Source organism: Habropoda laboriosa, unplaced genomic scaffold (genome assembly GCF_001263275.1).
Source record: "Habropoda laboriosa isolate 0110345459 unplaced genomic scaffold, ASM126327v1 scaffold257, whole genome shotgun sequence".
Lineage (NCBI taxonomy): Eukaryota > Metazoa > Arthropoda > Insecta > Hymenoptera > Apidae > Habropoda > Habropoda laboriosa.
The window spans coordinates 272,041-285,035 of NW_017100369.1; the positions used below are offsets into that span (position 1 = coordinate 272,041).

The 12,995-nt window shown below is 34.6% G+C and overlaps 5 protein-coding genes across 5 annotated transcripts in view; all 5 read right to left on the reverse strand.

The window, feature by feature from the left end:
* The window catches only part of LOC108574777 (aldose reductase-like), a 1,278-nt gene extending 338 nt beyond the window's left edge, over nt 1–940 (reverse strand). Inside the window, exons 1-3 of the mRNA XM_017937417.1 lie at nt 849–940; nt 381–666; nt 3–319 (exon numbers count right to left, since the gene is read on the reverse strand). Coding sequence (XP_017792906.1) covers nt 3–319; nt 381–666; nt 849–917 — 672 coding nt within the window. The 5' untranslated portion in view covers nt 918–940. The remainder of the gene's footprint in view (nt 1–2; nt 320–380; nt 667–848) is intronic.
* A 192-nt stretch (nt 941–1,132) lies between these two features.
* LOC108574789 (aldose reductase-like) lies at nt 1,133–3,252 on the reverse strand. The gene is made up of 5 exons (XM_017937428.1): nt 3,033–3,252; nt 1,818–2,297; nt 1,536–1,742; nt 1,312–1,460; nt 1,133–1,230 (listed from the first exon to the last, which is right to left on the reverse strand). Exons 1-5 carry the CDS (start codon nt 3,105–3,107, stop codon nt 1,188–1,190), a joined length of 954 nt encoding a protein of 317 aa, XP_017792917.1. The 5' UTR covers nt 3,108–3,252; the 3' UTR covers nt 1,133–1,187.
* Nucleotides 3,253–6,454: 3,202 nt separating this feature from the next.
* On the reverse strand, nt 6,455–7,394 carry LOC108574806. Its single transcript, XM_017937451.1, has 2 exons — nt 7,375–7,394; nt 6,455–7,244 (listed from the first exon to the last, which is right to left on the reverse strand). Exons 1-2 carry the CDS (start codon nt 7,392–7,394, stop codon nt 6,455–6,457), a joined length of 810 nt encoding a protein of 269 aa, XP_017792940.1.
* Nucleotides 7,395–8,617: 1,223 nt separating this feature from the next.
* On the reverse strand, nt 8,618–10,663 carry LOC108574780 (aldose reductase-like). Its single transcript, XM_017937420.1, has 7 exons — nt 10,402–10,663; nt 10,051–10,218; nt 9,874–9,990; nt 9,606–9,800; nt 9,327–9,524; nt 8,814–8,962; nt 8,618–8,695 (listed from the first exon to the last, which is right to left on the reverse strand). Exons 1-7 carry the CDS (start codon nt 10,471–10,473, stop codon nt 8,659–8,661), a joined length of 936 nt encoding a protein of 311 aa, XP_017792909.1. The 5' UTR covers nt 10,474–10,663; the 3' UTR covers nt 8,618–8,658.
* Nucleotides 10,664–11,082: 419 nt separating this feature from the next.
* On the reverse strand, nt 11,083–12,732 carry LOC108574779 (aldose reductase-like). Its single transcript, XM_017937419.1, has 6 exons — nt 12,520–12,732; nt 12,118–12,285; nt 11,925–12,041; nt 11,437–11,844; nt 11,205–11,353; nt 11,083–11,125 (listed from the first exon to the last, which is right to left on the reverse strand). The coding sequence occupies exons 1-6, from the start codon at nt 12,592–12,594 to the stop codon at nt 11,083–11,085; spliced, it is 960 nt and encodes a 319-aa protein (XP_017792908.1). The 5' UTR covers nt 12,595–12,732.
* Between the last annotated feature and the right edge of the window lie 263 nt (nt 12,733–12,995).

The following is a 12,995-nucleotide window of genomic DNA, read 5'->3' on the forward strand; positions in this document are numbered from 1 at the left end:
GGTTCGTTAGGATCGCCGGAAGACCTGTCTGGAGCCGCAAAAGGACTGTAAGCGGTGATAGTGATCCCTTTGGAATTGTTCAATTCAGAAAACTTCTTTATAGTTAAATAGGGATGGCATTCGACCTGATTTGTCACTGGTTTAATCGTGCTCTTCTGTAATAATCGTTCTATTTGCTCAATGTTAAAATTGCTGATGCCAATGTTCTTCACTAAACCCTTTTTTAAAAGCTTTTCCATCTCGTGCCAAGTATCGACGTAATCGGTATCGTCGGTTAGTATATTACCTTCAGCATCCTTGGGAACTAGTGCTTTTCCAGCTGTAAAAAAATATGGTATTTTAGTTTTTTATTATCTAAAACAGAAAAAGTTAAAACTTACGTAGGAACCCTACTGGTGAATGCATTAGGTAAAGGTCAAGGTACTCTAGTCCAAGATTATTTAAAGTGGTCTGCAACCCAGTTGCGACCAATTCAGGTTTATGATACGTGCTCCACAATTTGCTCGTGACAAAAAGATCCTCGCGTTTTATAACACCTTCCTTGATTTTCGCCGCGATCGCTTCTCCGACTTCTTTTTCATTTTCGTAAAATAGAGCGCAATCTAAATGACGGTATCCAATGTCGATGGCATCTTTCACTGCTTGGGTCACTTCATTGGGCTTAGACTATTCAATAAATGAAATGTAATGTAAATTGCAAAATATGGTGCAATAGATGAATCATTTAGCAGAATATTTCAGTCTTCAAAATTAGAAGAATTCTCGTTGAAAATAATAAAAGTTAAATAAAATATCTTTCACTTGTACGAATTGATAGATATATTTCTTTTAAATGTTGTAGAACATACCTTCCAAGTACCCAGACCCAAAATAGGGCAGAGATTACCGTTATTGAACTTCACAGATGGCACCATCATATTAAAACATACCCTTCACCTTACTTTTGCTAACTAATGCATACCGCCGTCGAGTTCCCTACTTATATTGTATCAGTATCTTATCTCTCACTATCCAGTTATCCACAACCATATTATGTTAAAAATAACTGAAAATGTGAATAGGAAAGTCATGTACACATATTTTCAGTTTTAGTATAGTGTAATTTATTTAATACAAATTTGACATAGAAAATGTACAGAAAAAGATATTGTAAATCAGAACAGTTTGTACACTATTAATTTTAATACTTAGAACGGAATGTGGAAGGGGTAGTGCGGGCTAGATTCCGTACTGAAAAAGTACGAATATTTATGTTAAAAACAAAATATTTTCATAAAAATTATCGCAAGTCAAAAAAATTATAATATTTACCCTGTCATTGGACAGATTCTGCCATTGCAGTCAAAGGTGTCAATGTATGCAATATCTTCTGCAGAAAGTTTGAAGTCAAAGACCTCGCTGTTTTGAGCAATTCTAGATTTTGTCACTGATTTAGGAATTACAATATGACCACGATCCAGCTAAAAAACATATTTATTGTTGAGTTAAAAAATTAAGTTTGCAAATATAACTGGATAAGAGGTATTTTCATATACCTGGTATCTAATAAGGACTTGAGCAGGTGTTTTGTTGTATTTCTTGGCAAGTTCACCCAATTTCTTATCATCCAACAATTTTGGGTCATCTGGCTTAGCCCATGGCCTGTCAGGAGATCCAAGGGGACTGTATGCAGTGACAAGAATGTCCTTCTCTCTGCAGAATTTAGAAAGCTTCTTTTGGGTAAGATATGGGTGGCATTCAATCTAGAAATGTATAAAGATTATAAAAAATATATTCATTAAATACCATTTATGAGGGTTGAATGAACTCATACTTACTTGGTTTGTAACTGGTTTGATTGTGCTGTTTTTGAACAGTCTCTCTAGTTGCTCAGAGTTGAAATTACTAACACCAATATTCTTAACAAGACCTTTAGATACCAAAGGCTCCATAGCTTTCCATGTATCTACATAGTCTACATTACTCAAGGCAGGAGTGCCATCAGCATTTTGTGGGAAAAGATCACTTCCTTCTTTGTATGCCATTGGCCAGTGAATTAAATAAAGATCCAAGTAGTTCAGACCCAGATTAGACAAAGTTGTTTTGAGGGCAGGTTCAACCAGATCTGGTTTGTGAAAGGTGTTCCATAATTTGCTTGTGATGAAAAGGTCTTGTCTTTTCACAACACCCTCAGCAATTTTTGCTTTAAGGGCAGCACCTACTTCCTTTTCATTGCCATATACATGGGCACAATCAATGTGACGGTATCCAATATCAATTGCATCCTTAACAGCCTGGGTAACTTCTCCAGGTTTGGACTAAAAGGATAAAAGAGAAGTTTATCAGTAAAATAAATAAAAAAAGAAAATGGTATTGCACAATAATAAGATATTATTGCTTCTAGTAACTTCTTCAATGGCATGATACCATTTACATGACTTGACTAAATTGTTTATCTTTCTCCAATATACACTAGCATTGATTATAAATATCAATGAAAGTTCATATACAAAGTTCATGATAGTAATGATCTGCAATTATGTAACATTATCACATTTTATTTAATCAAAGCATTAAATTAATGTAGCATAACAAATGACATATGGAAAACTAAAACATGTAGATAAGTTAGAAAACAATTTTAAAATATTATAAATCTGAATGTAAAAAATAGTTTATAATTTTGGAAATGTTTTATTTATTGTTCGTTTAGTTGAAATTTTAATATATTCATGTCAAAAAAATAAAAACAGGAAGTCTACATGGCACTATAAATGACCTTATCGCGGACACAGACTAAGCGGAAGACTACATTCCAGATACTGGCCAACTGTTTAATATATTTAGTAGATTCGAGAACATCGTTGAATATTATTGCGTCTCAAATTACGAAGTATAATAGCAGATACAGAAATAGATATTCATTAATTTATTATGACATACATGATTTCGTTAACGTGGATATTTTGAATAAGGAAACATGTAACATAAATCGTGGATAATTTTATCTATTTTTTTGCTAACTCAGGTGCTTCACTAGAGATAGTACAAACCTTCCATGTACCAAGTCCAAAGACTGGTACCACATTGCCGTTGTAGAAATTCAGCCTCGGTACGTTTAAAGACATTTTGATAATTTCCTGTACTTTATTGCTCGAAACACAGCTTTAGCACCGTTGTTGCACTTTTTATGATTTGAAACACTATCAACACGAATGCCGGTATTATAGTGCCGGTAGATTCATGTAGCTCCTTTTATAAATGTCCACCATCAATCCCTGCACCCTGCCCCCCGCCCCGGAAGCAGACCCGTATACCAAAGCATAGAGCGTGATTTTTTCACATGTAAATCGATAAATATTTGTGATATATCGCATATCATATTTTAGATAATAAATTCTGGTTATATTATCTGTGATTTCTCGTTACAGTGAAAATCTACCATTGTTTGCAGTCTTTCAAACATTTGAACGTTACTGCTATTACTTAATATAAAATTTTCTTTTCTAATCTTAGTTCAATACATTTATCGACTACATTTATCGCTATATGTGACTGTTAGAAAAGAAATATATTTTCATTGAAAAGGTTCTATAATATTGAATTTTAAAATATTTATATATCGCATGTTTTATATCTGCTTCCTGTTTTTCAGACTCAGATATTTTATGTTTGAAGCATATTCAAGAAAATGAACACGAAGACAACGAATTTCACGAAGAAAATGTCGGAAAATTTGAATTTAAAAAAATGGCACCCTTGATTCCCCAAAAGTATACTGCCCTGATTTTCGCAGCTTTTCTGCGCATGCGTTTCATGATTTATTTCTATGTGTGTGATCTTACATAATAAGTTCTATGTATTCTACAGAAAGATTTCTTTGTATATGTATCTCGATCGTAGTCCCGGGGCGCTGGTATATTCGTTAACCAGAAACAAGCCCTATGGAAAATTACAGAGTCCGTTATAAGCGGCAAGGGACAGTTGAATCCCTTGATCGTTAAGAATGAATGAATGAATGAATTACTGAGAATAATATTACTCTCGTAACAGAAATGGATTGTTCTCGAACACAATTTTAACCATGTTTTTCGCTACGTTGCACAAAATTCGCAAATGCACCAATATGAACCAGCGTCATTCCATTACACTTGCTGGTAAGTAAATAGCCTATTGACATTTTTGAGACTTGAGACTTGAGACAACATTTTACTTGAAGAATATTTAATTGCGATCAATAATTGTATTTTCAAAACTTTGATATTCAATTAAATAAACTACTTGGAAAATAAATAGAAAAGAATTATAGAATATTTTTTATTATGTACACTCAAGCACTTGACGTGCTGATAATTTAACTTCAAATCGATACATGATTATCAATCGACATTTTCTTTACATTGGCTCCTTCGTTCCTGTTTGAACGAACTTCATGTTTAACGTTGAAAATAAAAATATCAGAATTTTTTTCTTTTCTAAACAACTAGATGAAAGAATTTTAAATGAATAAGCTTATTGTGAAAGCTAATGAATGTAGAACAATGAGAGTATTTAAACAGTTTCATACTAATGGCCGTTAAATGTTCTAGTATCGAACATTGAAAATGTTTAACGATAGAGATATCTTCTATTGGCTGTGATCTAACCAATGACATAATTGCACTATACCGTGAGGTAAAAATACGTGATTATAATTAGAAAATTTCCACAATTATATTTTACACAAAATTTATTCGCAAAAATTGACCTTCAAGGGCGATCACATTCTCTTATCAAAAAAAATAAAAAGTATGTTTGGTATTATAGTTTTGAAAACAGTGCCAGCTGGATTCAGCCATATTATCACATCGATAAATATTTTACATTTCATAAGTACAAGTATAAAATGCCTGTGCTAATAATTTACGTAATATACATGCAGTTATATCGTATCTTAATTAGCTAATATATCGCGTGACACATTTTTTTCTATTAATATAGTACAAGTTAAGCAGATTTATCAATTTTATCGGGCGGATTAGTAAAATCATTCGCGATACATCTTGATTAAAAAAAAGAACGAACAGAACAACACGAATTGAACACTTATCACGACGTAAAGTTGAAACGATCATTACTATAATTATATTAATTTAATTTATGTGTAACATTTAATAATATTAGGAAGAAAAACGCGCAGAAGTAAGAAACAGAAAATCCATAGGCAACCATAGCGGACTAGACTATAGATTTTACTGTAAACATAGCCTATGCATGTATACTTTGAAACTTCATAAAAATTAGGTTCAAATGTTGAATAACTTATCGAACTCTTTGCATCATTTGTACGTTCGTTCTTCATCTTGCAGTAAATATAAGCTGCAAGATTCCTCTCGTAATTATCTTTCATACGTTCATTCCTATTAGATACATTTTCATACATTATGTAATACTGACTCGGACTAATCTCATTGTTAAGTATGAAACCAATTTTCTGCTTGTAAGAGGACCAATCTGTTATATTATTCTCGTCGTGAAAATAGGAGGATGTTTTTACTTTTCGAAAAATGAGAAACTTCACGATAGCTTTGATTCTTCTTCGAAGAACCATTTTATTCCATCGTTTATCGATTCCATTCTCATCTAAATTCAGTCTGCTACATCTGTTGCAATAATTCTTTTCTTTTCTAAGTGCCTCCAACAGCAGTTCCAAGAACAAAGTGTCGAAAAACTTAGTGTTAAATTGTAGAAGATTCTTCAAATCGTCACGTAGAATCTTGATGCTTTTCTTGCTGAAAACATTCTTATACTGGTTCAGGTATATTCGATGGTCGGCGTTCATCAATATACACTCGAACATCGTCAGAATGAAGTTCATCACTCTGCTCTGTGTGGTTCTTCCTTTCTTCAAGACGATCGATATTTCCTTGAGTTTCTCGCAGGACAGGAACGAGCTGTTATATTGATTTGCGTACATGGGCATGATAGTCGTTTCACGAGATCGATATCTTCGACGATTTCTGCGTTATCGTTCTCCGTTTATTAATCTCGAAACACACCGCCTCGAAATTAATACACCAACCATGTTTTTTTGTTCCGTTACACGTCAATATCGAGACTTGATAATCTTGATATACATACATATACGCTTGATCCTTCACTTTTCGATTCGAGAAAGATTACGGGGCTCGTTTGTTCTGTCCTGGCCGATTTTCACAATGTCAGAATCTGAACGGCTGTTGACGTACTGATAGGTTATTAAGCGATGTTTCTATTTACTTTCAGCAAATGGGATATCAAAGAAATTCAAAGAGATTCCTTACAACTATTTAAGGAATTTTCTTCCTTCTGTATTAAACTTTATTCAATTCGGTAAAATAAATCGATTTACAAAAGTAACAATAAATAAAATAGTATATTTAATAAACAAAGAAAAAAAAAGATATCACGAGAATATATAAATCAGATCAACAATATTATATAACGTAAAATCAATTTATATAGAGAAATTATTTTCGTAACCAGAATCCTGGAAGAGACATCTTCGAATTGGGGACGACGTACGATTCTGCTTCACGTGAGAATTCTCACAGAACGTTGAGTTAATGCGTGGATTCTCGAAGCCAATATCAGAGGAATTCAAGTGATCCAGAGAGTTCGAAGCTTTTCCAGGAAAACTCTCCTCCATCGTATCATCCGTCCAAACGAATTCCGTGACTCCATCAGTGTAAGAAAGAAACGGTTCTGCAGAAATTTTTTTCTTAATAGTATACGTGTTTTCCTCTTCGAAATACTCATCGTTGATTTTTTTTTCCAGCGTTAAGAACGACTGTAATGAGCTACTGGTCGTACGATCACCGAAAACGAAACGATCGAACGAATCGTTGTTGTTCGTGTTCTTCATATCGTCTAATCGTTCGTCGGATGCATTCATCTTCTCTACGTCATCCGAATTCAAGTTGTCCGTTAGAAGTGGCTCGTAATCGTAATCCTTATGCTTCAACGCGATACTGCTGAACGTAATGATATCCGGTATCGAGGACATAGAAGCTGTTGCTCTCGGCGGAATATTGGAATTATCCAGGCCTCGTGCAGTTTCAACGTTGTTTGGAATCTTGTCGAAGGCCATCATGTTCTTGATCGCATCGCGGCATTCTTTCACCTTAGCGAGCATTCTAGTCCTCCATGTACCACAGTCAGCAATCACTGGCGAAGCTAGATTATCTGACGACAATATTCTCCTGCAAGACGGCGATTTCTGTTGATTGGATAATTTTGTATTCCATCTAGAAAATCGTTCAATCGGTACATGTTATTCGTGTCGAAGTTTGTTTCAACTGTAAATGCATTTATCGGCAAAAGAAAATTTGTTTTTTACACGTGACGTGATATATACCTTAGTTTTGTGAAACTTACGTTTGCATGATATGATTCATCGTGTAACCGATCCGTCCGGGTAACGATTTTGTTGGCAAATATCGCGAATGCGTGACCGTCAATAGGTTGATAACGAATACCTTTCTAAAAGGTGTACCACTTTTACGATATTATCGTAACTTCAGAAGGTCATGTTTAAATTTACTAAACACTGGTAATTTCAGTTATGATACACGTGTGTGCTATCGTGTTTCACGCGAATTCCAGAAATTTCTCGATTTCTTTATTGGTGAATTGACCGATGGATTGATTTTACAGTGTTCAACGTCAAGGAGAGAGAAGTGCGGCACAGTAGAAAATACCATTGAGAAAATGATGAATTCTATCTCTCGTTGTAGGTAACAATGGAAAAAGTTCCGTCCGTGCATTGTGGGGAGCGAATATAAAATAAGCAATTTCGTTTGTTGACTGAATCATCTTAAAAAAGTGTTCTCGCCTACACGATCATGTGACAATGATTGGCCTTGAAGGAGGCTAGCTTAGAATTTGCAATCAGTATAAATCACGATCTTTTGTTTTAGTAGAATCCTATTAATGTACTGCTAGTGTTTTTGTAGATCTTTATGGAAATGTTTCGTCCATAAAATTTATTCAAGTTGCACCTTGAAATACGAATGCTTCTTCCACAGTAAGAGGAGAATGAACGAGAATCAAAGAAAGTAGGTTTAAGTAAAAATCAATTCTTTTTAACTTTTTTTAATTTTTATTTCTTCTATGTGACATCTGACAGTAAGACATATTTTTCTTTTTTTTTCAGCGACGTTCCGTTCCGTCTTGGTTCGTTAATCGCATTTCCGCTACTGTGTTTCTGATAATCGCGGGAACGTAATTTATCCGTGCGTTACAAGTTCCTAGAACACTAGTTTCCTTTTTAGTGTTTCACGAACACCTTGTTACTATATTGATTGCACATAATTATGCATATATCGTCGACTTGAAGTATTGTCAACGATATTGTACCACTTCTGATATTGGAAAAAGGGTATTATCTGTCGTTAGATAATTTCTATTCCTCGTATGCAAATTTATTTATTCGCAATATATGTATACATATGTATACATCAAATGACAATGTGGTCATATCGAACGAAGCATCGAAATTTTCCATGGCACTCAATAAACCTAATTGACTAGATAAGGGTCAAACGAGTGCCGAATTACGGCGTGGGATTATGTAAGTTCAAAGGGGATATGCCTTACTATTAATTTATACCGAATCTGACGAGCTGTTTCCTGCCATTTCACTCGTTTGTCACCAAACTACTATTTCTCGAACGGGTAATATTTGTGCCCTTTTGCACTGCAAAAAAGAAAAAGAAGAAAGATACATAATTAATTATTTCATTATCCATTATTTCTCAAAGAAATACATAGAATCAGTATTTTGTTATTTATTAAATAACGTTTCGAATACTTACTCTCCAAATCGTGAAACGCGTTGACCTGTACTTATGCTCGCTATAGTTGCCATTTCCTCATCGGTTAAGGAGAAATCGAATATGCTCATATTTTCCTTCAATCGACTTGGTGTCACTGTTTTAGGAATGATAGCGATTCCTTGTTGCAACTGGAACATTTTAAGGGACAAATTTACGATCTATATGCATAGATAAATTTTAATTGATATTTACATAATTCTTTTTTTTTTTATAGTGTCCATTTTAGCGATTAACTCTGCAGCTGCGAGTGAAGCATACGTGATTTTGTTTCTAAGTTACAAATCATGTTTGTGCTAATTTCTTATCAAATTTATCTTCATTGCTGGAAATGATTAGCTTCGAGTCTACAAGTCATCGAGAGAAATATCGATACTTAAAATTGCAACTATGAAAAAAAAAAGAAAAAAAAAACATCACATGCCACTCTTCATTGGTGCTACATATAGGTTCTATCTTTGAAACGATAAAGTAAAGAGAAAAACAATTAGTTACCACATATCGTAGAGCAATTTGTGCTGGAGTTTTGTTGTATTTCTTCGAAAGATCTAGGACCTTTGGATTGTCTAAGTTATTCGGTATGCCAGCTCTATTTCCGGGTTGTCCAAGAGGTGAGAATGCGGTTATCGTGATATTATGCTTTTTACAAAATTCTATCAATGACTTTTGATTCATATTTATACTGACTTCGACCTAAATGGAAAGAATTTTTAGTGAGTATGATGCTTTGAAATTGATCACAACGACTGAATGGGATAAATTACAATTATGTACCTGGTTGTTCACAGGTAAAATTTTGGCCACTCCGAGGAGGCGAGTAATTTGTTCCGGGTTGAAATTACTGATTCCTATACTCCGAGCTAAACCTAATCGCGCACATTCTTCCATTCCTCTCCATGTTTCAAGATAATCGGTGTCTGACAACTGAAGAGCACCATTTTCGTCTTTCGGCATAAGATCACCACCTTCCTGAGAAATAATTAACAAGTTCTTAAAGATGCTCATTACTGAAGCAATTAAAGTCCGTTCGTCTGTACAGTACCTTAAAAGCAAATGGCCAGTGAATCAGATAGAGATCCACGTAACTCAAACCAAGATTTTCTAAAGACTTTTTACATGTTGGAACTACACTCTCTTCTTTATGAAAATTGTTCCAGAGCTATAAAAACAAGTAGAATGAAATATCGTCGTTTCTTTTTTAAGTACATCATTTAATTACCTTGGTCGTAATGAAAAGGTCCTCTCTCTTTACAGTACCGTCCTTAATTTTTGCTTGAATTGCTCGACCAATTTCCTGTTCATTTTGATAATAAAATGCTGTGTCTATGTGACGATAGCCTAAGCTTATTGCTTCCATCACAGCCGTTTCTACTTCTCCAGCACGTGACTAGATGAATAAAAATATAATGTGATTGAAATTACGTTTAAATAAACCGCGTAAAATAGTCACGTGACAGTTTTTGATCGATAAGGATCTAAGGATGAAACTTTTACTCAGATATGATTAACACATTTTGAATAATTACTTGTCATTTTATTGTTATCAGTGAAAGTACAAATATCTTCTTACCTGATATGTACCAAGTCCAAAAACTGGCATTTTGTGACCATTAGAAAGCGTTAGGTTGGGTATTTCAGCCATGATTAATTATAGATCTCTAGTAATCTCTTATCGTGGATTGTGTAGTTCTTCGTTGCACGTTTCTGCTTTTATTTCTCGATTGTCTAAATCTCTGCGTGAAGACTGTGTCTCACGATATCCTAAAAACTAACTGATTAAAATGATTCGTGTCACCTTCTATTCATACTCTATTTTTCAGAGATAAATATTATATAACGATGACGATGAATGCTTACAATTTGATCTAGCCAAGATTAGAAGTATACTGCCAGTATTACATAACGTTAACGAATTGTTTAAACACGTTATCACTTCCGCGATTTTTTTATCTTCCCAAGGGAAAGTCAGCTTTTATATTTCAATAAATTAAAGGAATTACTTGTCTAATTTGAAAATCGTCGGTGGACACGCGAACGTGTTAGAAGTGATAATGCATGATGCATGGGTTTCGTGAATGAAATTAATAATCAACGTTCGCTATTTCTGAATACTTGAATAACAATACAAGTTTTCTAAAGCAGCGATTTATTCGATAAATCAGTTACAAACATAGATAAAAAAATACATGGAATCGTAAGTCTTGCAAAATGCAGTAACAGTGGAAAGTTATAGTATGAAAAAGTTTTTTTTTTAAAATTCTATGTTAAATGGATAATCCTTGTGTTCCTTGTACCTAAACACAAAAGATACATACAAATTACACTATTATAGAAACAAAGAAGTAAAAGCGTACGCGTTCATTTTATACTTACTCTGCGGCAGGACAAATACGAATTCCGTTATCAAGTTTGTCAATCGATGCAATTTCCTCCGGAGTAAGACGGAAGTCGAAAACGTTAATATTTTCTATGATACGATTTTTAGAAATGGATTTTGGAATGGGAATCGTGCCAATGTCGATCTGCAACAATCAGTAACGATTATTTTTAATTGTACATTTTCCATGAATTATTCTTTGATAATTACTGGCAACCGTATAATTACCAAGTATCGCAGAACAACTTGTGCTGCAGTTTTTCCGTATTTTTTCCCGACTGCGACAATTTTTGGATCATCGATAGTGACTTTTGGATCAGTGGGTTTCGCCCAGCTTCTGCGGGGAGAACCAAACGGACTGTAAGCGGTTATAGCGATATTACGTTCCCTGCAGAAGTCTCTCAGTTTCTTCTGGTTTAAGTTCGGATGGCATTCAATTTGGTTCATCGCCGGTTTGATAGTGGCGATCGATAAAATCGAATCGATTTGCTGCGAGTTGAAGTTACTGAGACCTATGCTTTTCGCGTATCCCAGTTCTACGCACTTTTCCATTTCGCGCCATGTGTCACGGTAATCCTCGTCTCCAAACATGGGATTACCCTCCTCGTCGACAGCCCATATGCCTGTCGCATTTTCCTAAAATAAACATACATATATAAGTTTCTCGATTATTTTTTCTTGGAAATTATACATTTGATAAATTTCTGCAATCTTACGACGTAAGATATGGGCCAGTGAATAAGATAGAGGTCAACGTAAGTGAGTCCGAAATTTTTAAGCGATCGTTTGCACGCTGGTACCACATTTTCTCTCTTGTGATCTGTGTTCCACAACTGAAAATATGAAAACGTTGATGTGTGACGGTTTTCCTGTGTTAAAAATTGATTTACCACAAAATTACAAAATTACTTTTGTCGTAATAAATAAATCTTCTCTTTTCACAACACCCTCGGCGATCTTATCGCGCAGAGCCTTGCCAATCACGTCTTCGTTGCCATAAATGAAGGCACAGTCGAAGTGCCGGTATCCAGCATCAATCGCGTCCCTTATAGCTTGTTCGACGACACTGGGATCATCCTTAAAACATTCACGTACAATTTGTACATAAATTTGCTGTCATTATTATCGTTTATGTACATACGTACATGACATGTTACACTTCTAAGCTTTAACACATTTCTCTTCACGCATACCTAATTAATGGTTATCTGTGTTTTATTTATGAGTATACTAATGTAATGTTCAATGAAAGTATAGATAATAATTTAAAATATAGATAAACTATCGGTAATTATGCGAAAACGTACTTACATCGGCTTGCCAGGTACCGAGTCCCAGTACGGGAACGGATTTTCCGTTGTTCAACTTAAGCGTCGTTGCAGCCATTGTACGCAATGCCTCTATTCAATTGTGCGTCTATGATCAAACGTTTAGCACTTTCTGTTACACGCACTATTGTGTTGAACGAATGTATGAATCCCACTGAGATGTTCTCCCCCACTAAACCACCGCCTTCGCTCTGCTATGTGCTTGTTCACCGGTATCAACATCATTTTGTTACGCAATATTAATTGATACTGAAGTGATATATACATACAGTCAGCCGCATAAGTGTTCGTCCACCTACCGCACTCAGTGTATGCGTAGGTAAAAGTAGGAAAATATGCAGATAAAATTTGAAAACAAAAATGCAGAAATGAAGCTTAATTTATACAAAATAAGATGACATTTTGCGGGATTCATAACTGTTATACATAATGAAAAATTAAACGATGTATCATAATGTG